The sequence below is a fragment of the Dipodomys ordii genome, unplaced genomic scaffold (assembly GCF_000151885.1).
Source record: "Dipodomys ordii isolate 6190 unplaced genomic scaffold, Dord_2.0 Scaffold114, whole genome shotgun sequence".
Lineage (NCBI taxonomy): Eukaryota > Metazoa > Chordata > Mammalia > Rodentia > Heteromyidae > Dipodomys > Dipodomys ordii.
Genome location: NW_012267330.1, coordinates 2,921,659 through 2,944,178, shown reverse-complemented (window position 1 = coordinate 2,944,178; position 22,520 = coordinate 2,921,659). Strand labels below are relative to the sequence as shown.

General features: G+C 39.6%; 1 protein-coding gene across 1 annotated transcript in view; it reads left to right on the top strand.

Moving 5' to 3' along the window:
- The window catches only part of Hephl1 (hephaestin-like 1), an 80,872-nt gene that overhangs the window by 7,272 nt on the left and 51,080 nt on the right, over positions 1–22,520 (top strand). The window contains exon 2 of the mRNA XM_013028826.1: positions 13,998–14,242. Coding sequence (XP_012884280.1) covers positions 13,998–14,242 — 245 coding nt within the window. The remainder of the gene's footprint in view (positions 1–13,997; positions 14,243–22,520) is intronic.

Here is a 22,520-nt window from a genome sequence, read left to right as displayed (position 1 = left end):
CAGATTGTAAAACAGTAAAGATTGAGATTTAAATATCTTGGTTCCAGTTTCTAGTTTCATATTCCATACACAGTAGATGCTCAATAATTGATCCAGGCTGAACGCTGAGGAAAAATCCTAGTAAAATACCCAGCTTAAAGACTGAGGTAAAAAAAAAGACTGAGGTACTGGTGAGGTAGGTACACACACCCAATAAACAATTAGCTCCTCTGAGTCTGACCAGGAAGTTTCCACCTTATGGCAGACTCTTTCTGACTATGGTTAATCTCACCTGCTTTTGGAAGATACTCCTACCATGTTATTGAAACTCCAGAGTTCCCCATGTCAGGTTATGCTACTCACCCCTGTATGCTAAATTAAGAGGCATGGTGAAAGGTAGAGAAAGATTAATAATGAAGCAGCCATGAGAACATAGCACTTCAGAGCATCTTCAGCCATCTTTGGCTGTCTTCAAGGGTAACAACAGTTGCCTTATGTTATATAAGGAGAATTAGGGTGGGAACTGAGAAAGTATTCATAACTAAAACAATCTCAAATCATAGGTGTGTTCAGAGATGGTCAGAGGTAGTGTGAGGTAGTTTGATGCTCCATTGCCTCAGAATGGCTTGAATGGGATCTTGTTAGACTAAGAGTCATTGTCTCCTAGCAGGTAGCCTCTGCTTCTTGGCTTCCAAGCTGGTGGCTAAGTGAGTGCAGAAGAGAATGGCTCAGGAAAAGAGATATGGATATAAAACAGAGGAATCGGGAATGTCTACCCTTTATCCAGTTTTATGGGACCAAATAAGGAGTCAAGGTTTCTCAGTAAAGGGCAGCTTTTTTATTTTATTTTGGTGAGGGTCCTAGGCTTGAGTTCAGAGCCTGGGTGCTGTCCCTGAGCTTTTTTTGTTCATGGATAGCCTGCTACCACTTGAGCCACAGCTTCACTTCTGGCTTTTTTCTTTTTGCTTATGTGGTGCTGAGGAATCGAACCCAGGGCCTCAGGCATGCAAGGCAAGTGCTCTACCACTGAGCCATCTTCCCAGCCCCGTCCCTGGGCTTTTTTTGTTCATGGATAGCCTGCTACCACTTGAGCCACAGCTTCACTTCTGGCTATTTGGTGATTCATTGGAGATAAGAGTCTCACAGACTTTTCTGTCCCCATGGCTTTGAATCTCTATCCTCAGATTTCAGCCTCCTGAATTGCTAAAGTTACAGGCGTGAGTGACCAGTGCCTGGAAAAAAAGCAACTTTAAAGCAACTTTTAAGCATTTCTTACAGTATAGCCTTTTGGCTTCAGCATGTGAGAGTCTATATTTCTTCCCTGTCTTTAAGGCAGTTGCTAATGTGAAACCTCCCAATTCAGATTTCTTCACCACAGGACATAGACACATCTCCACATTGAATGAAAATATTGCAGTGTAGGTTGGGATGTTCTTATGGGGGTTATGATTGCTTTGTTCCTTACAACAGTTGTATAAGTAGCTTTACTATATTCTGATTTGTAATCTTTTGGATTAATGCCGAAGAGTGGTGTAGATATATCTTAGGGTAGCTCTATGTAGATTTTTGAGGAATCTCTAAACTGCTTCCTACAGTAGCTGTACTACCTTATATTCTACCAGCAGTGGATTGTGGTTCCTTTCCCCCCACATCTGCATCAGCATCTGTTGTTTGTACTCTTGAGGATGACCATTCTAACTGGAGTGAGATAGAAACACAATATTATTTGATTTGCATTTCCTTTATGGTCAGAGATGCTGAGCATTTTTATTATGTATCCATTGGACACTTTTATTTCTTTTTCCAAGAAGTCTCTATTTATCGTATTTGCCCATTATTAATTGGGTTGTTAATTATTTGAGGTTTAGTCTTTTGAACTCTTTCTGGATACTATGCCATTGTCTGATGAGCTGGCAAATATCTTCTGTCATTATGTAGGCTGTCTTTTTAGTTTGTTGACTGTATCCTTTGTTATGTAGAAACTTTTTAGTTTGAGGCAATCTCATTTGTCTATTATTTCTTTATTTGCTGAACCCTGGCCTGGAACTTTATTCAGAAAGTTCTTGCCTGTGCTGAAAAGTTTTAACCTTTCTCCTTCTCCTTCCTATAGTAGATTTATGTTTTCAGGTCTTACATTGAAGTCTTTGATTGATGTTTGAATTGATAAATACAGGATGACAATAGGATCAGTTTCAGTTTTCTACATGTGGATATCTAGTTTCTCCAACACATTTGTGGAAGATGTCTTTCTTCTATCTTATGTTTTTTTAGCTTCCTTATAAAATATTAGATAGCTGTAGGTCAGTGGGCTTATTTCTGGGTCTTACATTCTGTTACATTGGTCCTCAGGCCTGTTTTTGTGCGTATTACAAGCTGTTTTCAATATAATAGATTTGTAGTAAAGTTTGAAGCCTGGAATTATTATACCTCCAGCATTACATTTTTTTTTTGCTCAGAATTGCTAATCCCTTTTGGGGTCAACTAGTGTCAGTTTAGTAAATAAGACTGATGAATGCCCAGCAATGTGCAAAACAAGTCAACATGTAATTTAGTGCAAAATATGCAGCATATATATATATATATATATATATATATATATATATATATACAAATGCTGTGGGAAACGTTGCAACATATATATATATATATATATATATATATACCAGATAGATAGATAGATAGACAGACAGATAGATAGATAGAAATGCTGTGGGAAACCAGTGAACATTTTCTGTTCCTCCAATGTTCCATTTTGTCTCTTTTTAAATTGTTTGCAAGGCTTTCCAGAAAAGTGATAGGAACATTTTGGGTATTGATGATAGGGAGAGTAATGAGGTCCTGCCATGTGATTCCCAGTACACATCTCCTTAGAACAGGCATATCCTGGCACTTCTGTAAGGGTCCTGAACCTCTGGGATTCTAGCGGGATAGAGAAGTTTCTGGCAGGAATTAGGCCAGATTAAAAACAGCAGAATACACATGAGAGTATGAGTATGAATGTGGAAGTTTCAGTATGCATTTGCGTATATGGGTGTGTGTGTGTGTGTGCACATGTTATGTGTGTGTCTGCTGGGATAGTAAGGTAGAGAAGTGTAGGGACTTCTTTCAGAGCTGGCTGCAGTGAACTATGAGTAATTTCATTATATCTTTTACTCATCAGGGGTCAGGAGTACCAGCAATGGAATCAAATCCTTGCTCTGCTTCTACCTCACTTAGTGACCCAGTGTCAGCTCTAAAGCTCTGCCTACTCTGGCTGGTGCTAATTAGGCAGCTTGTGGAAGACTTGTATCTTTCTCTGCTTCTTCCTTGTCCTTTTGATCAGCCTGTTCAGTCAGAAGTTACAGTCACCTCATTGTTAGCAGGAGACTATAAAATAATTTAAATATGTTAATTTTTCTTACACAAAAGAGATCTAATTTCAGTAAGGCTTTTAGCAAAACAGTGGCTCAGTATTTTTGAATCAAGGTCATGTATGGATATGCCTCCTGGGGGTGGGTCATCTGTCATGAACTACTTTCATAAACAAATCTATACTAACACTTTTTGTAGTAAAATGACAGTTTTTACTAATATCCACTCTACATAATTTAATAGAAATCTTCATTTCACTGTCCAAAGCACTGATTGAAACTTTCCAACATTAAGTGATTTGTTTTCCCCAATTAAATTAAATTAGATTAAATGTTACCTTAGGCTTTAGCATATAGATCTATCTCATCCTCCACTTCAAATTGAGTGGTTTAAATCTCTGTGCAAACTAATTTGCCTATTTTCATATCCACTTAGCTACTTTTCTTCAATTTTAGGGAGTTTATTATATTTACAAAAACTATTTAACAATTCTTTAGACATACAGGGTGATTTTCATATAAATGAAACAAATTAATAAATTGTGTTCTTCTCAATTAAAAAAACACAAGAGAGATCTAAAGGCTGACAGTCATCAGGGTTCTAGGCTCCTTTTGGTGTTCAGCTTGACTACTCCTATGATGTGATCCTCTTCTTCATTATTTCAGAGTGGCTTCTGAAGCTTCAGCCATCACACCTTCCTTTCTGTTATGAATAAAAGGCAATAGCAAATGGCCAAACAGTCACTGCCAACTATATATGGAGAAGTGACACTGAGTGACTTCTGTTTACATTTAGTTATATATGATTACGTAAAGCCACAGTGAGGCTGGTGAATGCAACAGCTTCGACTATTATACCCCAGGATCAGCATTTTTTATCCTCCGTATCACTTTTGCCTCAACCAAAAGCACCTTGAATGTGCACAATGTACCCTGGAACTTAGTGCCAGTGTCTGAATGGGGTCTTAGCAAACCAGAGGCTGAGTGGTGATTCTTGGAGGTCCTGCCCCTGTCAGAGAAGGAGAGCTGACTCCATCTACGTACTTTGTGATGCCAACATTGTCTTCAGGGGGTTAAAATGTACGCAAGAGTATGTTAGTGCCTCAGTGGTAAAACAGTCTGAGCCTAAATAAAATGTGAGCTTATTGTTACTATGTGAGTCCATGGGTACAGAGTAAATACCTCCATAGTAGAATGAAGATGAGTCCTTTCAAAGCTGCTCTTTTTCTTGCTTCCCTGGCTACCTCCCAGATGTTTTCTCTGATATGAATATTGTTCAAAACCACACAAGTAGAGGGCTGAATCTGATCCAGGTACATTGTATGTTAATGGATATATCAAAATTAAATGCCCCTGTAAAAATAATTGATATTAATAGAATGTTGAAAAATAGCTGATAAAAGTTTGTATGGACCAGCTTAAATTGTTTATTATCATTAAGTAGTTGTACAAAGGAGGTACCATTTAACAAAGCAGTTTATGAATACAGTGCATCTTGATCAATGTCACCCCTTCAACATTCTCACCCCCCCTTAACCAACTCCTTACTTTAATTTTGTAGTATATACAATGAACTCTTAACTGCATTCTCTTTCCCTTTCATTTGTCAAACCCTCTCCCCTTGACCCAGCCTCCCCTCTTGCATGTACACAATGGAATTCTAGTCATCCATTAAAAAGAATATGGTACCATTTGTAAGGAAATAAAAGTCTTGGGGAAAATTATATTAAGTGAAGTAAGCCAGACCAAAAAAAAAAACAAAGGTTGAATGGTTTACCTTATTTGTGTAGATAGAATGTACTTATAAATCTATAAGCAAGCATGTTGGATGGTATGCAAGTGGTTACAAGTGTTAGCTTTTTATTAGTGCTGATACAGCATAAATATACATCATGTACCAATTGAAAAACATTTCTGTCTTTCAGATGTTTACTGCTACTGTTCTCTGCAATTTTAAGCAGGATTCCAATCATGTTGAACTCCTTATGCAGATTGGAAGTTGAACCGGGAAGCTGGGAGAGGGGAGAGCTTTGCTGACTCTGGGAGATTTTGCCTGGTGATTCTTGGGGTGCACATCTTTTGCTGGCCAAGTACACCCTGGCTCTTCCATGAGGGATCTGAACCCATGTTGTTCTCTCCTGACCTGGTAACTTCCCCTACTGACTTCAAATCAATCATTAGGCAGGGCCGCCACATCCGAGTGCCCTGGGTAGGTTAAAAATCTGGTGCCTGGGCAGATAAATAGTGCAGGGCTCATTCAACTGATATTTGCAAAAATACCTGTTCAATTCTTAACAATGACACTGAGGGTTGAAGAGAGAAGATGAATGACTTGCCAGTTAGCAGCTCTCAATTACCCTTTGGCTTCTGCAAAAAGAGCTCACCCTAGAGTCCATTGGTCTAATCCCCTTGGGATAGATTCTGGTGACCACTTGCTTTACTAGATCTCGGGACCTTCCTTACTCATGTGTCACACCCAAACTCAATTACTTAACCAAAGCCTTCTCTCCAACCTCTCATACGGTACTCACTCTGGAGAAGTTCTTAAAGTTGCAATTCTCTCAACCTTCACAGTCATTTCTAGTGAATTTGCTGACTTCTTGCCTCCTGCCCCCTCCCTGTGGTGCTTCTAGCTCAGAGGTAAGATCCAGCCATTTAACACCTGGTTCAGTTGAGTATTCTTGAAGGTTTTTGAGCTTCTGAGACCAAGAATACATTTGTCACTAGTGAGTTTGTCCTTATGCATGATCATATCAGGGGGTCTGAAAACAAGCTGAATCTGGCTGGTTAGAAAGAGGGAGCTGGTCATGAGAATTGAATGTTCAATCTTATGCCTAGGTTCGTTCAGATAGCTCAAGACCAACTGGGTAGGTCAGGGATCTGATGACAGCTCTTTGATCTCTGCAACTGAGTGGGGCAGGAACCAGCAGAGGCCATGTGGACCCGTCTTTCAACAAGGGTTGCATCCCATCAGATGATGACTGAGAAGCCAGTCAAAGTTCTTCCCATCAAGACAGTGAAGTTACATTATTATTCTAAAATTGTGGTTCTTTATGAAGAGAATGTTAATTTGGGGAAGCCTGCAATTGTTTGTTTTTGTTTATTTTTACTAAAAGAATTAAAGAAATGAATTAAAAGATTAAAAAAAAAGAAAGAGGGAGCTGGTTAGAGACAGGAAAGAATGGCCTTTTAGCTTGATTTTAAAATCTTGCTATGGTCTGTGTAAGTGCTTTCCTTTTTAATTTCACTACCTTGTAAGCCCTAGTTTATAAATTACAAAGGATTTACATCAAGGTGGTTGTAAACTCTATGTGTCAGCAAGTTCTTGGAAAGAAGCCAATAGTTTTTGGAAGGTATAACTAGCAAAGGTAGATTTATGAGCAAAGATGACTTATGAGAAACTTCTTTGTGTGTTTCATTCTGAGACATATCCACTGGTTCATTTCTCTTTTTTTAACCACAAAATTAAGAAAAGTAAGAGATGGGGAAGGTCAAAGGGGGATGAGAATATTGAAGGAAGCAACCCTGATCAAGATATATTGTATTCATAAGCTGCTTTGTTATGTGGCACCTCCTTTGTACAACTACTTAAATATATTTTTAAATTTAAAATGAAAAAGAAAATTCCAAATCATATTCGAACTCCTGTCATCATTTACTGGTTCTTTTCTGATGGCTATGAAGTATATCCTGGAGCCAGGAGCCATTGGATAATGATCAGTGATGTGCTGACCCATTATCCATTATCATTGGATAATGCCTTGTGTAGTTTGGTTACAAGAGGGACTTAGTAAATGAACGTGAGTAGATTATTTTTTAGTTGTTGCCACTATGAAAAAATAGTCCAGTGCGTGTGTTCTTCCAGTAGTGAGGTGTATCAGCTGTAGAGAGGGCCACACCTAAAGACCTTGACCACCATATTGCCATGAGCACCGTGGCCATCCACATAGAGTATGAAGAGCAACTACCATCATGTGTGCCTCAAGCCCCATTGCTACTATAGACATCTGGTGTGGATTATATCATTCTTCCATCTGCCTGATCTCAACCCTGACCCCTTTACTAAGCAATCACTACCGATGATCTGATTTAGGGCATAAGATAAAACATGTTTGTTACTATGGGTCTAGACAATATTCAAGCAAGGCAACACAGGTTTTACTGCAATAAAGTTTGCAAAACTATTCAGCTTTAACTTGTCAGTCTGGGAGAAAAACTCATTCTTTTGTTTGTTTTAGACTACAAAACCATTAAGCACCAACTCTCTTTCAGAGATAATTTGCATGAGGATAGTAGGCAATAGAAAATGAGGCTAGGCATTAGCGAGAAGAAAAATATTTGAAGAAGCTTTATGTTCAATAAACTCACAAACTAGAGATGTATGTATCTTACCTTATAGCATAACTTGTAAAGTACTGTTTCAAATGTATGTGAAGCATGTATGCATGTGGTATAGTGAGAAGGAAAGAAGAGAGAGTTTCAAACTGATGAGGAAGAGTTCTTAGAAGGTAGAGAATCAAAAAGATACTGAGACACGAGAAAAAGAATGTATGGAAGTGTTAGAATGCTAAAAGCATGTGTTTCAAGAACAGAAAAAAAGATGAAGACCTAGAAATGGGGGCAAAGAGAAAATGAGGCCAGAAATGAAGCTGGGACAGATTTCTTCAGAGGACCTCTACTATTTTGGTTGATCCTCTGGATTCTTCTCCCACCTTACATTCAGGTGTTCTTGTTTCCATCTGCCTAAGTGATTCTTCTGGAATCTGGGAGGATTCTCATCTTCCATTCCATTGCAGGATGGACTCCTAGCTCCTTGACATGGTGACCTCCTCCATGTCCTGGGATGCCTGATAGGTGGACAAAGCATCCTTCATAACTGGGACTGCCGAGGACTGTGCAGTAGGAAGGTCTGAGGCTTGTTTCTGACTCATGGGCACACTTAACATTTGACAGTCTCTTCTAGTAAATGAGGATGAGGCCCCTAAAATATCTTTGACTTTGTATCTATGGTGCTCTCCACAATCTTAATGAAGATTATGTATTTGTTAATACTGAGGATATCAGACTTGCTGTGGCAATAAAGGCTAGGGCAATGATTAGATTTGATAGGACAGGAATTGAGAATATGACATTGAATAAGGGCAATGAGGAGATTTACCAAATTGGCTTTAAAAAAGATCAAAATTAGGTATGGCTGATGTTGCATGGGTAATGGAGAATGTGAGGTTTAGTTGAGTTCAGATAGCAAGGAATAAAAACCACCAAATCAAACATGAAATTAAATGAAGTCTTGGTCAGGTGCGCGGGTGTAATGACTCAGTCAGTATCCAGATGTATAAACATAGGAAGGGCTTAATCCAATAAGCAAAAGTAAATAGAAAAAATCATGTAAGCAGATATGATAAAAAGTAAGATAGAGAATCCACCCAAATTGTATTCCTTAAACACATATATGGTCTAATTTCCTTGATCAAGAAACTTTTAATTGAAGAGACTTTTAATTGAAATATCATTGTACCTAAATGTCTTCAGCCAGCATCCAAATTTCTCTACAGTTTCACTCTCATCAAGTTTCCTGGCTATATAAAGCTTTTTTTTTGTTCATTTCTAACTGCTAATCCTCTCACCTTGGCACCTTGCTCAAGCTATTCCTGCCACATGGAGTGTCCGTTGCCTTTTATTGAATCCTAAATTCCCAGAGCATTTGTTCTGTTCATAGGACTCTCATCATTCTCTTCAGTATAGATACCAATATTAATCTCTTCTTCTTGCCCATAAACATATTCAGGAACTGTATCTTGTTGATTTTTGTGTCCTAAACATTTAGGCCAGAGCAATACTTGCTATGGACTCTAATCTGTTCTTGAAAGTCAGATAGTCTACAGGCTTACCGTATGGTGGGTGCACACATGGTCCACTAGGAGGGTTTGTGAGTCATACTATGTTTTTTTCTTATCAACAAAGCCTACTGGAGAGCCAAGATTCCATACTAATTTCTTTCCAGAGTAGTCATGCATCTTTATTAAGAGCTTTCTCTATTACAGAGACACAGTCACAAATAGCTATTGAGTTCATTTGGTTGAAGGGCTATGTCTACCCAAGAGGGTGCACAGAACCATCCCTGATTCTGTCTTTGGGCAGAACAGAAATGTGGTGAGGTTGAGTTAAGAAGTCTCTGGATTTACACCCCCACCTGTCAGTGTCAGACAAGGGTGGCTGAATCAGGGCCATTAGTCTAGGATTCTGACTCAGAAAGCCAAGTCAAATGTGATGATTGTACCCATGCTGAGGGGGATGAGGTGGCAAAAATTGGTACCAGACACTCTGGAGGAACCTGGGAGACTGGAGTAAGCACATAACTCTTTAGGCTGCCATATCATAGAACAAATCATTTAGGAACTTCTACATCCAACTGGTCCTCATAGAACCATTCTCATATTCATTGTGAACCTGCAAAGAGCAGAACTGACTGAATTGTTCATTCTAGCACACTCAATTAAAGACACTAGACTGTCAGGTGCCAGTGACTCACACATGTAATCATAGCTCCTCGGGGGAATGAGATTGCAGTTCTAAACATGCCTGAGAAGACAAATCTGATACATTTTTACATCCAAGCAACCAGAAGAAAGCCAGAAGTGGAGGTATGGTGTAAGTGGTAGAGTGCCAGCCTGGAGTGTAAAAATCAAGCAAGAGCACAAATCCCTGAATTCAAGCAAGAGCACAAAGCCCATTCTTTGTACTGTCACAAGGAAGCAACAGACAAAACCACTGACTGTCAGATCTTTTAGGAAAGAATAAACTAGTTTTTGTTGTAAAGACTTCAGAAAGAAAAGAAAAATATACAGAAAGGGTTTAAAGGCTATTTTCTTTTCTTCTTCTGTTCTTTCATAGAGAAAGAAAAACACTCTCTGGTCACAAATTCATTTTAAATGAATTTGATGAATAATTGAGTTCTTAAAAGTAAATAAAGTATAAAGTAGAATAGATCCTATAAAAAAAATGAGGAGAATTCTAGCTACTCAGGAAGCTGAGATTGGAAAATTGAGTTTTGAAGCCAGCCTGGGCAGGAAAGCCATTGAGACTCTTATCTTCACACACACACACAAAACCAATGAAACAGTGATATTCACAAGATAATATGTTAGAAATGACCTGTACAACTTGGGGTGGGGTTGGGGGGAGGGAAAATGAGGGAAGGGGTAACAAGTTTGACAAGAAATGTACTTATTACCTTACTTATGCAACTGTAACTCTCTGAACATCACCTTGACAATAAAAAAGAAAGATTTTTTTTAAAAGCCAGAAGTGGAGCTGTGGCTCAAGAGGTAGAGTGCCAGCTTTGAAAGATAAAAGCTAAGAGATAGTGCTCAGGACCTGAATTCAAGTCCCAGTACTAGAATGGAAGGAAGGAAGGAAGGAGGGAAGGATGGAAGGAAGGAAGGAAGGAAGGAAGGAAGGAAGGAAGGAAAGAAGGAAAGAAGGAAGGAAGGAAGGAGAAAGAGAGGAAGGAAGGCCAGGTATAGTGGTACTTGTTTGTCATTTGAGCATTTGAGAGGCTGACACAAGATTGTAAATTTGAGACCAGTCTGGGTAACAAAACAAGGCTTTATCTAAAAAGCAAAAACAAAATGGGAATGGAAAATGAACAGGAATGTTCAAGATGATAAAAGCAACTGCATTTGATTAGAGGTAAAAATAAGTAGATAGTAAGCTTCAAGCAAACAGCGAAGCTGACAGCTCTCAGGCAGACCTGGGTACGTGCACTATGACATTCTTCACAGGCCTCCAGATTCCCTCAGATCTAACCCCTGAGTTACTCCGTGGCTGTCCTGGATCTAATCACAATCGTCTAGAGTAGGGGTGAATGCTATCAGCGAGTTGATCTGGACCATGAGTCCTCCCTTGACAGCATCTGTGTTATGGGAGCTTATATGCTCATAGGTTAGGCTGAGTCACCAGATTGGGAGCTGAAACTCCAACCAAAGCCTACAGGATGAGAATGGAGAAGGGTGCTCTTAGACCAAATGGAACATGAGTGTTGCATTGCCATAATGTTCACCACATTGGTATTTCCTTCTTTCTTCCTTGGATAACTCCTCTTTGCTCTTTGGAAGCACATGGAAGCATCGATTGCAAGAGCAGCCTTTCCTGATTTGTCCTACACTCCAGATTAGATGTCCCAGAACATCATCTGCATTCTCACAATTCTCTTTTCCAAATTAAATTCCCTTTATGAGTTCTTAGCACTGAGTACAGGGCTTGACAAGAATAGCATGTGTAGAATGACTGTAGAATGTGTGTGCATTCGCAGCATTGTTCCAGACTGGGCCTCTGCTGCTCACTCCCTGGGAATTTACAACTACACCAAATAGCGGCTTTCACAGTAGTCATTCCATTTTTGCTCAGTAGTTGTTGGTTGGAGCCCTGCACTAAGCACAGGCTCTGAGTACAGAAGCAGGCTTCACTTTCCCAAAAGCTAGTATGGTAAAGTGCAGCTTTTTTTCCGCAGCCTTCCAAATTCTGTTTCCACACACCAAGTCTTCCCTTTGGCCCCGAGGGCCAGAGTGCACCCACTCACTTCAATCCCAGAATCCTGCTTTTCCTTTTCCTTTGGCTGCAATCTTCTCTCCTTTTTGCCTCTCATCTTTGCCTTTTCCCTTTATCTGACTCTAAAATTCGCACACCACTGCCATAAGAAAGGTCTTTAAACACCAATTATCATTCACCCATTTTATGAAAAGTTCTAGTGAGTCCTGTCCTTTCCTTTCCTTCCCCCCCCTTTCCTTTCCTACCCTTTTTCTGTTCTTTTCTTTTCCTGTGCTAGTACTGAGGCTTGACATCAGGGCCTTGCACTGTTGCTTGGCTTTTCTGGCTCTTGACCACTTGAGCCACACTTTTACTCCTGTTTCTTGCTGGCTAATTGGAGATAAGAGTCTCTTGGATTTATAGGGGCTGGGAAGTTGGCTCAGTGGCAGAGTGCTTGCCTTGCATGCTTAAAGCCCTGGGTTCGATTTCTCAGCACCACATAAGCAGGAAAAAAAAAACCGGAAATGGCGCTGTGGCTCAAGTGGTAGAGTGCTAGCCTTGAGTTGAAGAGCTGAGGGACAGCACCCAGACCAAGAGTTCAGGCCCCATGACCAGACCCCCCCCAAAAAAAAGAGTCTCTTGGATTTATCTACTGGGTTGGCTTTGAACCATCATTCTCAGTAGCTAGGATTCCAGGTGTGAACCACTGGTTGCTCAGCCCCAAGGACACTTCAGTGCTTCCAATAGAAATTCTAAATTCTTCAACCTGGAATTACAATTGTCATTATCCATCTAGTCCAGGCATTTTTTGCATACCACCTTTCTACTTCTCAAACCAGTGTCCAGCCCATGCCCTCCTCCCCACCCTGCTAACTGCATGTCTTCCCCTTCACTCTTTGTCCTTTTCTACTGTCATCCTTGTAAGATGTTAGGTGAGCAAAGAACACACAGGAGGAGGTAAAGGTGAAGAAAGAAAAGTTTATTGGGGTACACTCCCGGGAGAACTCCCTGGTCAGGATCAGAGAGGTCCCACAGAGTCTGGTTGTAGCAGAGTTTATATGGCTGGGGGTCAGTAGGAACTTTTAGCACTGTAACTAGTTTTGCAAGTTTGAGCAGTTTCAGCCTACTGCCCCCAAAGAACGATCGGGACAGGTGGTGTATGATTGGAACAGGTGGTATATAAGGAAGTGGCTTTTCTCGGCTGCCTCTGCCCTCCAGCACCCCGGCACTACTTTTCATAGAAGAAAAGCAGGCTTGTAGAAAAGCCTGCTTCTTAATTCCTGTTTTTGTCATGGGGTGTTTTCTTACACCTGTTCACAGCCACATTTTCCTTTTTTGAACAACTATAATTCTAGAAAAGTTGAGCCTGTATCCCTCAACTGTCAAGCACATATGGCTTACTTTTCCATGATTAAAGCTCTTTTTGCATCTTTTACACAGCACCTAGCAAGGTTCTGGTAGCAAGTGCATATTAAGAGTGGATTCCATGAAAAAAGAAGGAAGGTGTGTAAGGTCCACCCCAAAGGAGACTGCCATGTGGTTCCTCCCACTGTGCTCCAGTTACCTGGGCGGGGCAGGGGCTTCTAGGGAAGGAGCCACAGGTGCATCAGAGAACAATGAGGAAGAGACCATTTTTCCCCCAGCAGACCAAGTTGAAGAAGAAATGGAAAACCAAGACTGTGACTTCAGAATCTTTTGCTTTTGTTTTCGTGGGGGCTGTGGATGTTATTGTTCTTTGTAGTTTGTCAAAAACCCAAAATGAGCCCGGGCACTGGTGGTTCATGTCTATAATCCTAGTCAAGAGGCTGAGATGTAAGGATTGAAGTTCGAAGCCAGCCTGCACAGAAAAGTTCATCTCGAATGAACTACCGAAAAGCTGAAAGTGGAACTGTGCCTCAAATGATAGGGTGCTACCAAAAAGAAAAAAAAAGTGTTACCTCAGAAGCTCAAGGACAAAGCCCAGGCCCTGAGTTCAAGCCCCAGGACCCGCAGGACATATATATTGTCACTGGCACTACAGAGATTACATGTCATGGTGAATACCAAATGAGAAATTATAATGCAAGTATACATTTCAAGTAAGCCATTAGAGTTTCTCTTGTAATCTCAGTGATAAAATACTTTCCTTTTTACTTTTAGACTTGCAACATTATTTCTCGAAAGAGGGCCCAACCGGATAGGTGGCATCTATAAAAAGGCTGTTTACAGACACTTCACCGATGGGACCTATTCTACTGAGATCCCCAAACCCCCTTGGCTTGGATTCCTGGGCCCAATCCTGCGGGCTGAAGTGGGTGATGTGATTGTCATTCACTTAAAGAACTTTGCTTCCCGGCCTTACTCCTTGCATCCACATGGTGTTTTCTACAACAAGGATTCAGAAGGTAAATACCAATTCTCTGTTGTGAGGGTTGTAGGTCAGTTCCACTTAAGGGGTCCTAAAACACCACCGTTACACATATTCATTTGTTTTCTTGCCTTGGCTCTCCTAGTCTGTCTCTTCTTTCTCTTCCTTCTTCTTTCCCACTTTCTCTGTTCTTGCTCTTCTTCATGTTGTTACAGAGACGGGGCTGGGATCCCTTGGCATGTGCCCACCATGCCATTCCCAGAGCACACTGCTTTCCTTTTGTGCCACTCCATGGTGCCATGGAAGTGCACTGACTAAACATCTTGCTCCTGCCACCAGTTGCAGCCTGTGGCTCTTCCCCTTCTAGAAGCACCTTTGTCTTTCTCAAGAGGATTAGTAGGGTCGTTTTTTAGATTTCTCTCTAATGCAAAAAGTCATGTAAAAATCCTTGTACTGTTAGTTGGCCTGCCACCATACTAACAATTTTCAAGAGAAACCAACTATAATATAAAGGAAAAGGTGTACTTTGGCTCACAGTTTTGGAATCTGCCATCTATGGACCCCATTGTTTTGAGGCCTGTAGTGAGGAAGAACATCACAGTGGAGAGCATATGGCAGAACAAAACTGCTCCTCTTGTAGCTAGGAAGCCAACAGAGCAGGAAGAAGCTGGTGCCTACTGGCCCCATCCAGAGCGTGTCCTCTGTGACCTGAAGGTCCCCATCTTCAAAGGTTCTATAACCTCTCAACAGCACTACTCTGGGTACAACTGTTGGTTTACTCTTAGGGAAACACTTCAGATCCAAATCGGCAACATCCCTTGTATTCTTGCTTGTGATTGGGTGGAATGAGTTGAATGATGCTACACCTGCTTGGTGGCTGCACCTGGGGAATGTGTCAGACACAGTCCCATTAACTCTGATGCAACTCATCTTAGCATCAAGGAGGAGCTACTGTTATTGAAGGTTCCCTGGCACCCAAACTTGACTGGTAGCTGCCCCTGCCAGGTCTGTGTAAGCAACCGAAGGAGAAAACTCTGAGGATGAGCTTGAATTGGGGGGGGGTGCCCTTTGTTCTTGACACATTTCCTTCACCACAGAGTAGCCCAGGCATGGTCAGTTTTAATTGTTGAGAATGACCAAAAGATAGTATGCTGGGCAAATTTGAAGGTCTGTAAAAAGGGGACTATTTTGGAGATAAGAACAGGAAGGTGGAACAGGAAAAAAAGAGGGTAGAAGGAAATATGATCAAAGTATATTGTCTCTACATATGACTAGGACAAAACCCACTTAAAATAAAAAGTTTAAGACATTTTTATTTTAAAATTTTTAACAGAGAGTTTTCATTCAACATATGCATTTAAATTTTGGGGGGGGTCTGGTCATGGGGCCTGAACTCTGGGCCTGGGCACTGTCCCTCAGCTCTTCAGCTCAAGGCTACCACTTGAGCCACAGCGCCACTTCCAGCTTTTTTCTTTTTGCTTATATGGTGCTGAGGAATCGAATCCAGGGCCTCATGCATGCAAGGCAAGTGCTCTACCACTGAGCCACCTTCCCAGCCCTATTTAAGATTTTTTTTAAAGCAAGTTTCAAAAGGATATTGGGAGAAAGTAATAGAGGCAGTGAGTATAATCACAACATATTATATATATTATATATTATGTTTTATATATTATATATAGATAGTATGGAAATACCACTATAAGATTACACTAATAAGATAATTTTAGAAAGTTTATAAAGCTCAACAGCTATGTACATATGACCATATAAGATGATGCTAAGTGAAATGAACCCCAAGATATGTTGTTGCTGTTTTCAATGTAATATGTTATTTTTTTTGTTTCCTTTGTATGTTCTTCCCCCTATGGTATATCCTCTGCTGTCATTGTACTTGATTTTGGCATCTTGTATATTCATTTGTCTAACTTGGGGAGCGGAAGGGGAATAACAAAATGCTGAAATAAGGACACAGGATGACCCACTGCAACAATGATACCCACATAACAGTATATGGGAAATGAACTTTACAAATTTGGGGGGGGGAGGAGTGAGGAAGATGGGAAGAAAAGAGATAGTGGGAGAACAACAAAGGAGGGGGTAACAATGCTTGACAAGAAATGTACTCATTGCCTTACTCATGTAACTCTAACCCCTCTGTACAGCATCTTACAATAAAATAAAATTTAAAATTTTTATTTTTTATGCTTTTAAAAATATAGTTATTTTGAAAGTATCATTTGCACTTTAGGAGGAAGGTAAAGATATGACGTATTGTCCCATAGAATGAATTAGGACATCTTCTATTTTCTTTTGTTATTATCATTATCTTTAAATAATTGTACAAGGAAGCTTCCATTTAACATGCCATTTATGTATACAATGCATCTCGATCACTGCTTCTATCATTCTTCTTCCTCCCTCTCCTTTCCCACTCATTTCCTCATTCTATTTTCATCTATCTATATTGAATATCATTACTGCACTCACACACTTTTCCTCTTTCTATTCATCCACCATCTCCCATTAGCCCTCACTTCTAACTCAAGATATGCTTCAGTTTCCTAATTTTTTTTATTAAACTACCTGCTAATTGTTCAAAGGTGGTATACCATGGAATTCTACTTCTGTGTGTACCATACTTCAGTCATTTTGATCATATATGTATGCATATGATCCTGCATGTGTTTACATATATGTTTAGATTTTGGTCTAATAATACTTAGATATGAGAGAAAACACGTAATTCTTATCCTCTGAGTCTGGCTTGAAGTTATCCGGATCCATCTTACATATGACATAATTGCATTCTTTTTGATAGCTGAATAAAATTCCACTGCATATATATACCACTTTTTCTTGATATATTAATTGGTTGTAGGACATTTGGGCTGTTTCCATAGCTTGGCTATTGTGAACAATGCTGCAATGAACAGATATGTGCAGATACCACAATTGTATCCTGATTTACATTTCTGTGTGTGTGTGTGTGAGTGCATGCGCGCACGCATGCGCGTGTGCGCTAGTCCTGGGGCTTGAGTTTAGGGCCTAAGTTATCCCGAGCTGTCCTGAGGTTTTTGCTCAAGGCTAGCACTCTACCACTTGAGCCACAGCTCCACTTCCAAAGTTTTTGGAGGTTAATTGGAGATAAGAGTCTCATAGACTTTTTTGCCTGGCTTCAAACCATGATCCTCAGATCTCAGCCTCTGAGTAGCTAGGATTACAGGCATGAGCCACCAGTGCCCAGCTATTTTTAACTTTTGAGAAACCTCCACACTGACTTTCATAGTCAGTACATTAATTTACATTCCCACCAGAAGTATATAAGAGTTCCTTTCCTCCAGTATCCTTGCCAACATTTGTTGTTCATATTCTTGGTGATGGCCCATTCTGAATGGCGTGAAAGGGAATCTTGTGTTGTTTTGATTTGCATTTCTTTTATGACCAGGGATATTGAACATTTCTTCATTTATTGGCCATTTGAACTACTTCTTCTAAGAAGTTTCTATTTAACTCGTTTGCTCATTTATTCATTGGTTTATTGATTTTTACAGGATTTAATTATTTATGGGGTTTTTTTGGGGGGGGGTCCGGTCATGGGGCCTGAACTCTGGGCCTGGGCGCTGTCCCTCAGCTCTTCAGCTCAAGGCTAGCACTCTACCACTTGAGCCAGAGTGCCACTTCTGGCTTTTTTCTTTTTGCTTATGTGGTGCTGAGAAATCGAACCCAGGGCCTCATGCATGCAAGGCAAGCACTCTACCACTGAGCCACCTTCCCAGCCAGGATTTAGTTTTTTAAACTCCTGGTATATTCTTTTTTTAGTCCTTGTCAGATATATAGTTAACAAAGATTTTCTCCTGTCCTGTAGGTTTTAGCTTTTTAAGCTTGATCCTTCTGTTTTCTGAAATATTTTTAATAAACAATTAGCATTATTTCTTCTTTAATAATTGATAGAACTTATTTTCTTTACAGGGAAATTTTAAATTACTAAATAAGGTTTTTTTTGACATCGATTACAGTTTTTCACTTCTTTTTGGGTCAGTTCAAAGTCAGCATACTTCTTCATATACTCATTTTTCCACTGTACTTTTTCAAATAGCCATTTTAAAAATACATGTGTCTCCGGGCATGGGTGGCTCATGACTGTTATCCTAACTACTCAGGAGGCTGAGATCTGAGGATGGAGCTAGCGCAGGTAGAAAAGTCCACCAGACTCTTTTCTCCAATTAGCCACCAAAAAGCCAAAGGTGAAGCTGTGGCTCAAGTGGTAGAGTTCCAGCCTTGAGCAAAAAGCCCAGGGTCTGTACTCAGGCACTGAGTTCAAGCCTTAGGACAAGCGCGCGCGCGCGCGCGCGCACACACACACACACACACACACACACACACACACACAATACATGTGTCTAGAGGCTTATCACTTTTATCTCTTGTCTAATATTTCGACACTACTTTGTTTATAATATTCCCTTATAAGCAATTGTATCTTCATTTGCTAGGTAAGCCCTCTCTTTCTGATTTTGGCAGTTTGTGCATTCTTTCATTTTCTTGCACAGTCCAGATAATATTTATTGAATTTTATTGATTTTGATGAAGCAGACTTTTTGTTTATATCTGTTTTACATTTTTATATTCTAAATTCATTTTGCTCCTATCTCTGCCACTTTATCTATTTTGCTACCTTGCATTTAGAGTTCTCCTGTTGTCTAGTCTCTTAATATAAAAGTTTAGATTATTGAAAGACTTTTCACTTCTATTGTAGGTTGAATATCTAAATTTTACCTGTATATCATAAATTTTGACATGTTTTAGGTTCCTTTTAATTTAGCCCCAAATATTTTACAATTTCCCTTGTGATTTCTTCTTTGACCCAGGGGTTATTTAGAGATGTACTCTTTTATTTCCAAATATTTTATTGATTTTCAATATTTCTTTCTGGGGCTGGGAGGGTGGCTCAGTGGTAGAGTGCTTGCCTTGCATGCACCAGGTCCTAGGTTCGATTCCTCAGCACCACATAAGCAGAAAAAGCCAGAAGTGGTGCTGTGGCTCAAGTGGTAGAGTGCTAGCCCTGAAGAGCTGAGGGACAGCACCCAGGCCCAGAGTTCAGGTCCCATGACCAACAACAATTACAACAACAACAACAAAAAGATTTCTCTCTGTAGGTGATATCCAATTTTATTCCATCATGTTGGAGAACATATTTGAATATATCAATTCTAGTAAATTTATTTAGACTTATTTCATGCTTACCATGTGGTCTATATTGGAAGATGTCCGACATGCTTTTGTGAAGATGGTATATTCTGAGGCTGTTGGTTGGAATGGTGTGTGAGTCAATTAGGTAGTATTGTTCTGGCCCTAGTTTTTTGTTTTGTTTTGTTTTTTGTTCTTGTTGGTCCTGGGGCTTGAACTCTGGGCCTGGATGCTGTCCCTCAGCTCTTCAACTCAAGGGGAGCGCACTACCACTTGAGCCACAGTGCCACTTTTGGCAGTATTGTTCTGTAGTGCTGTTCAAGTCCTCTACTTCCTTGCTGATTTTCTGTCTGGTTGTTTTGTTGGTTATTGAAAGTAGGATCTAAAATCCAAAGCAAAGTTGATTCATGCTTTCTGCTTTGCTTTAACAATATCATTTTGATTGTGACTTTTAGACCAACTTAATGGATTGTTCAGATATATATTTTTTGGCTAATTACCTTCTTTATATCTTCTTTTTGTTCTTTTGTTCTTTTGGTTGTCTTTTACTACCTTCATTTTGGTGACCATTTAATTTTTTCTCATTATTTAAAACATATCTTTTATTCATTTTCCTACTGAGATATTTTCATGCATACGCATAGTATACTTTGTACAAATTCACTCCCTTTACCATATACTCCTATCTTCTCTGAAATTTTCAATTTTCAGGTGTGCACATGTGCATGTGTGCACAAGTCCTAGGGCTTATATTTATTTATTAATTTTAAAGCTTCTTAAAGATTTTATTTATTTATTTTTTTGGGTCCGGTCGTGGGTCCTGAGCTCTGGGCCTGGGCGCTGTTCCTCAGCTCTTCAGCTCAAGGCTAGCGCTCTACCACTTGAGCCACAGCACCACTTCCGGCTTTTTTCTTTTTGCTTATGTGGTGCTGAGGAATCAAACCCAGGGCCTCAGGCATGCAAAGCAAGCACTCTTCCATTGAGCCACTTTCCCAGCCCAAGATTTTAGTATTTGGCTGCTGCATATGGAAAAATATGTGTGCATTATGTATAAAATATAATTGTTTTTGCAAATTTGAAAATCCCATTTACAAATATATTTTATTGCTATTGAAGAGGTGACATACAGAGGGATTACAGTTAGTCAGTTAATGAGTATATTTCTTTTGAACAATGTGTCCCTTTCCCTCGTTCTCTCCCAGTTTTTCACCCCTGTCCACACACACAAGATGTTTACATTATTTTCAACATAGTATGTAGTGAGTATTGCTGTTGTATTTGTTCACCCTTTGTTCAACTTTTTCTGTTCTGGGTCTCAAATTTAGGGCCTGATACCCTGTCCCTGAGTTTTTTGTTTGTTTGTTTTTCCCCTGAGTTTTTTTGATCAAGGCTGGAGCTCTACCATTTGAGTCAAAGCTCCACTTTTGGACTTTTTTTTCCTAGTGGCTAATTGATTATTAGAGTTTCAGATTTTTTTGTCTGGCTAGCTTCAAGCCTCAATCCTCAGATTTAAGTCTCCTGAGTAACTAGGACTATAGGAGTGAGCCACTGGCACCTGCCTCAAATGGCAGTTTTGAGTTTCAGTATGGTGTGTGTGTGTGTGTGTGTGTGTGTGTGTGTGTGTGTGTGTGTGTGTGTGTAAGATCCTTTATTCCTATCAGTTTCTTTTCCTTTCCTGGCAATGATCCCACTGGTCCACTCCCAGATGGCCCCCTTTTACATTCATGTCCCATTACCATTACTAGTCAACATTATCATCAAAATGATTGTCATTATTTTAGGTCTCTACCACTGGAGCCATACCAGCAGCCCCACATTTTGCTCATCATTTTGGAAATAGTTTGATAAACTTTTTTTTCCCCAGCTGATGAAATATGATCCTTTAGATCTTATCCAGAGTAGCTAAAATTACAGGCATGAACCACCGGTGCCCAGCTTTCGTACTAATCTTTATTACTTCTTTCTGTCTACCAGTTTTGGATTTGGCTTGTTTTGTTTTTCTTGGAGCTGGAGGGACATCATTATATTATGAATTTGAGATCTCCTTATATATAGTTGCTCATAACTAAACATATGTCTAAAGATTCTGATAAGGTATATTTTCATTTCCATTAACTCCAAAGAATTTTTGGATATCCCTCTTATTTCTACTATAACCCACTCATTATTTAACAAACTGTTTTTCAGTCTCTATGAGTTGAGTATGTTTTGTGATTTCTTCTGTTGTTGAATTCCAGTTTTATCCCATTGTGGTTAGATAAAATACAAGGAGTATTTTCAATTTTCTTATGTTTGCTGAGACATGCTTTATCTCTTAAAATGTGATCTATGTTGTAGAAAGTTCTGTAGACTGCTGAGAATATGTATTATGCAACTGTTACATGGAATTGTCTGTAGATGCTTGTTAAGTCCAATTGCTGATTTTTTGTCTAGACAACATGTCCAGTGATGTGAATGAGGTACTGAAGTCTGTCACTATCATTGTGTTGGAGTCTAGCTGTGCTTTTAAGTCCAGTGTTTGTTTAATGAAGTTGGGTGCATTTTGGAGCATGAACGAGAACAATTCTTATGTCCTCTTGGTGGATAATTCCTTTATTAGTGTGAAGTGATCTTTGTCTTTTCTGACTAATTTTTTAAAATATATTTTTATTCTTATTTTAAATGTGATATACAGAGGGATTACAGTTACATAAATCAGGTAATGAGTACATTTCTTTTTGAACAGTGTCACCTCTTCCCTTATTTTTTTTCCCAGATTATACTTTCTGATCCCTCTCCCCAACAAAGTGTACACTTAATTTTCAACATAGTGTCTAGTGAGTGTCACTGTTGCATTTGTTCACCCTTTGTACCACCATGTCTGTGACCCCACTTACCCTCCCCCAAATGGATAGACTTACATACAAACAAAAGGTGGAGAAATATAAAACAGCAACAACAACAAAAAAAAACAGCAACAAAGGAGAAAAAAAGCAAACAAAAAGCAAAATAACAAAAAAACCTTGTTTCCAATTCTTGGAGTTTATTTCAGTAAACATTTTATATGATCATATGCCCATAACTATTGAGCATTTGTGATCCTCTCTTAAGAATATCCTCCTTCAGTCTCACTGTGTGAATGTCTAGAG